The sequence below is a fragment of the Bactrocera latifrons genome, unplaced genomic scaffold (assembly GCF_001853355.1).
Source record: "Bactrocera latifrons isolate USDA-ARS-PBARC rearing strain unplaced genomic scaffold, ASM185335v1 scaffold_483, whole genome shotgun sequence".
NCBI lineage: Eukaryota > Metazoa > Arthropoda > Insecta > Diptera > Tephritidae > Bactrocera > Bactrocera latifrons.
The window spans coordinates 168,779-174,136 of NW_017537138.1; the positions used below are offsets into that span (position 1 = coordinate 168,779).

At 35.1% G+C, this 5,358-nt stretch overlaps 1 protein-coding gene across 1 annotated transcript in view; it reads left to right on the top strand.

Annotated features, from left to right (window-relative positions):
* Positions 1-4,893, top strand: part of LOC108973517 (nephrin-like) — a gene marked incomplete at its 3' end in the record, with an annotated part of 169,089 nt that extends 164,196 nt beyond the window's left edge. Inside the window, exon 5 of the mRNA XM_018940837.1 lies at positions 4,655-4,893. Coding sequence (XP_018796382.1) covers positions 4,655-4,893 — 239 coding nt within the window. The remainder of the gene's footprint in view (positions 1-4,654) is intronic.
* Positions 4,894-5,358: the final 465 nt, after the last annotated feature.

A 5,358-nucleotide genomic window follows, 5' to 3' on the forward strand; every position in this document is an offset into this window, starting at 1 on the left:
AAATTCAAGTATTTACTTGCAAAATTTCCAGCAAGACCCCTTATWTACAATCAAGTATAAGCAGGATTGCTTAAAATAAGCTACGGCAATTACAAGCAAAAAAAAAATGTGCGAACTACATTTTATACCATACATACATACATACATATATTTCACATTTCACGTATATTTCTAAAGCCATACCAAAAGCATAACTGGCTCATCTACTACTGAAATCATATTCATATATACATATTTCAAAATACATAAATACATATAGTACATTGTACATACATTCTACAGTCAGAATATCACTCAATTTTATTTTCGCGGCCTCTTCTTACGGCGAACATATATACAGATATACATATATACGTATATATACATATACATATATATGGCCGCATGCACATATATACAATATATGCTAAAAAACATACCCGATCGACATCGGGTACAAGTTATAACAAAAAAGGATTTTGATAACATATTGAAATATTTGTACATATGTATGTATGTATGTAAGTGCATTGTCACATATGTAGATACGTTATTGCTTCAAAGTCCACATTGGCGTATGTTCCGCGATACCCCTTGGTTTTTGGCTAACAAAAACAAGCAAGATTGTGTAAAAACCCAAAGCGTAGTACATATCTACATACATGCATACGTACAAAGTGCAGTGAGATCTAAAACGAGCGCTCATTAGCACATAATAAATAAAAATCCACCTATAGGTATACCCTATAGGACATTTGGACATAAAATATATATAAGACAAATTGTATATAGAAAAATAAAACATATAAAATTTTTCCGGTCAATAATAAATAATTAAATCAAATTGAAGCGATTAAYTATTTATTTCAGTTCAAAACTCTTATTTACTTAAAATAGTTCTCGTTTAATCATATACATAACTACATATCGATGGCTTAATATAGAAAAGGCGTATCTACACTTTTCGTTACTTTTCAGGGGAAGGAAAAAACTGAATAAAGCCTTAAAAACTTAAGATGCAAAAAAGATTGAGATTGCAATTTTTATTCAAAACAGGTAACAAATTCAATTGTGGTATAATTTTGTTATTATTTTTAATTTCTTTAAAGTTATTTGAGATAGGGCTTTATGTTATTATTAGGGCTTTTTGTCGTAAGTTAAAATTAGGACAAACTTATATAATAATTCATGTTTGAAGTAAAATAAATAAATAATTAAAACTAAAATATATATTTCATGGCAGATGTTATTATACTGAAAACAAATTAGGTTTTATAAGGTAAATTATCATAAAAATTGTGGCAATCTGCTGGAAGAAATTTTTTTAGATCTTGCAAATGGTCCCACTTTTTTTAGATATGGCAATTTTCTCTTTATAAAAACAATCGGGGTACACATTTTCAATCGGAAACCTCAATCTCTGTGGGAGTAACTGATATTTATCTGTTACATTTGTTTTAAAATAAATTTATCCTGACGAGTCATACGTCAAGGCTCGAAGCATGCTTACTGTATGATCTCCAATGGCCCTGCGTGTAATTTAAGAAAAGCTTAAGTATATATATCTAAAGAGTTGTTTCAGTGTGCAATATTTACYTGGTCGTATTGATGTGTGTATCTTTGAAATATTTTCGAAATTTAAAAAATAACCATACCGCAAATGGTGCGCTTGTAGAGGTGCTGGATCTTTCCTAGATTCCTTAGTGAGTTGAACAAATTGAGATGGCAAGTTTATTTGTYTTTTATTTATTTTTCTCTCTGTAAGGGAATGCGATGCATCACATTCCATTTGCGTATGACCACTTATTAAAAACTTCTGTTCAATTGTTATTTCGCTTTCCTTTGAAAAATTCAACAAGGCGTTAGACAAAATAGTATTACGATTTTGGTGAAAGCAAAAATCCGAGTAAATAATAATGTGATAATACATGTAGCAAAAACTGAAGAGACTAAATTTCCATCTGTTTCGTCCCACACATAATTATCTGATTCATGCGTCACAATATTATAGACAGTAAAGTTACGTAGTTGAAGCTTCATTTTGTAATATGCAGCACTCACGTTTAGTTGAGGCACAAATTTAACTGCCTGCACATCCATACAGAATACTAAACATAGTCCGGATTCAGCATGTTTGATATCGTTTTGCTTTCTGCACGCATTTTTCCGATTTCTTCTCTGTGTTCTTCTTATAGCTCATTGGAAACATTATTAGCTTTATGTGATACGCATAAATTGCACTGATCTTTTCTTGGCTTAAAAATAGAATAATTTAATTCCTTTATTAATTGCGTAAATCACACTCGTTGACATAAAGCTTGTAAATATCCTGATATGAGGAAAAATCCGATYCGAAGTAAAACTTTTTGCTATCTTTTCGACAATAATGTGACTCCATTTTTGGGAACTCCTCTAGCCACTTTTTTTAGAAAGTCACGTCGGTTTTTGTTGCGCTGACCTATAACTGATGATCGCTTAGCATTTTTGCGCAAAATTAAAGCTTTATCGGGGCTGCATTGAGTACCGTGTTTACCGGCGCTGCTAATCCAATTTCGAACCATCTTTTCCTTTACTCCTAGTGTTGAATAAAACATTTCACGGCACACTTGTAATCGCTTTGAATTATGACTCAAGAAATATGATATGGACTGATTCCGTCTCGAATTTTCAGAGGTTTTCCTGTTGGTTTCAGAAAAGCTTGTAAGACCTTCAACATACTGCCTCTTTTGCTTACAGGGCATCTCCGAAAACAAACTAAAAATTTCTTTTCACGTGGACTCATTAAACGTCGAACACTTTCTCACCGCACTTTTACACAAAATCGTGATGAACATGGCTCTCCTAATTGCGTAGAAGGTTTTTGACGAAGTTCTTTTTGGATATACGCAAATATTCCACGCCTTCCATTCTTTTTCTTTTATTTACATTTTGTTTCCATTCGGATTTGTTAGTAGTATTTTTCCTTTTTGGAACACCATCTGAATCAGAATTTTCTTTTGCACAATTCATGTTATTAAAACTTTCAATCAAAAAACTGTTTCCAACACAAAAACGTTAATTGAACTGACACAAAAAACAAAAACGTACCGAAGAACGCAACGTAGCACAGAAAATATGCTTGTGCTAGACAAACTCGGGGAAATCCCGTTTTCTTTTATAGTAAATACAAAAGCAAAACAATAAGAATAAGAAATAAGAAATGTAGTGCAATTTCTGTTGTGGCTTTGATTGTATGTCTATTTTAAATTCAACTTTAAATGTCGTAGGGCTTTTTTCTTTCAAAAAAAAACTTCGAATGAGTTAGGGCTTTTTCTATATGACTATAMATCCATTATTTACGATCATAGCAAACTAGTTTTTTAAGGGGAGGAGTATTTGACAGTGGTCTACCAGAATACATTACAAACGCGATTTCGAAAAAAATGTAGATACGCCTTTTCTATATTAAGCCAACGATATATATACGAAAATATTTTGAAATCTCAGCTTATTAAAAGCCATTGGTTTTACTGCTTTTTTTGAAACTCTTACATAAAAAASAGTCTTCTATTGAACATTTTATATACGAAACTTTTTTAAACATTTACAAGTCTAGTTCACTCATTTTTTTAAATGAGCTCAGAATCAAAGGACAACAAACCAAGTCAGTCACTAAAAGTTCCAAAAATGATTGCAGATGAAAAAAGCCCATGTACACCTGCTGAAGCTACACGCTCAAAGCAAGGTGCTACAAAGCAAAAAAAGATTAAAGATATTTCCTAAACAAAATTCATTGCTGGGAGTGACCGTTCGATACGACACTGCACTCGATTTTCAAGATAATTCTGAATCGGTACTAGAAATTAAAAAAGAAAATCTTGACAACTTCTGGAYACGTCTCCAAGCAGCATATGACGCAATCGTACAATCTGACGACTCAGATCTACCAGAAAATTTTAAATCGTCGGCTTGCTCAAAATACGAAAATTGTTTATACCAATTCGAAGAGACAAAAGCTATGATTTCTGATCAACTAAAGCTATTAAGAGCTATTGCACCTACTCCACAACCGAGAGTAGAACTGCCACAAAGACAACCAAAAGAGGCAAGTTCAGGCATTCACCTTAAAGTGCCAGTATCCGACACATATATATTTCATGGTGGTTATGAACAGTGGCCGGCCTTCCGGGACATGTTTACATCCGTGTACATAAACCATCCTAAATTATCACAAGCGCAGAAATTGTATCACCTCAGACCCGACACCGTACAAAAATACGCCCCTCAAGGTATCAATTGGCAATTTATACCCCCAAGCGCTCCTCATATGGGCGGTTTATGGGAATCAATTGTAAAAAACTTCAAATCCCATTTCAAATGGGTAGCTGCAAATTATAAATTCAATTACGAAGAGTTCACGATGTTATTAAATCGAATTGAAGCCGTTCTCAATTCACGGCCACTCACAGTACTCTCGCAAGACCCCTCACGATATAATAAAACACTAAATTTAGCACTAAAACGAGAAATGCGCCAATAAAAAATCGCAAAAACATAATGAGCTGTCGAAAAATAACAAAGAAAATTAGCAAAAACGGTCGTTCAATATGACGACCCATTAATGCCACTCATCGTGGCACGATGGCCCATATCTCATTGTATGATAGATTAATAATCAATAATCTTCTCTATACAGATTACTATGGATGTAGATACGCCAGTTACAACCACGTCAACCGCTCGGGCAGCTACCAGTGCGCCACGCACTGGGCCTACACCAGCGCCCCGAACTATGGTTGCAACAGCACCGGCCGCTGCACCGGCAACAACGCGGGCACCTGTACCGACAACCGCGCCTGCAGCGGTACTAGCACCCGCACCTCGTGGTGTCACTCGACCACCACCACGCCAATCACGGACGTCGGAGACCCTAAGGTGCCCCATCTGTCGACGCCCCATCGCCTGCACCATTGTGGGATATTTAGGGGTATGCGTCCCGTTCAACGGCAACAAGTTGCCCAGGCAGACGGGTATTACCACAATTGCCTGTCACATACACATATGACTCCGGAGTGTGAGTCACGAGGGCTGTGATAAATATGCAACATTTAAAAATAATAAACTTTAACCTAATTCTTAATTTTGACTGTTGAAATTTTTGTTTCTGWAGCTGAGAAACTTAAGATCGCAATGCTTAAAACTCTCTTGCCTTTTAGGACTGGACTAATTCCGCTCGTTCGTCATTATTATGAATTTTGTAACTAATTACAACCTGCACAGAATAGGGGTGGAAGTTAGGGTGGGTCGATTCCGGACTTTTTTCGATTCGGGATTTCTAATAGTGCGGAAAAGTTGCCTTAGTACTTCCTGATTCCAATGCAACTTTTTGTTTTGAGATCG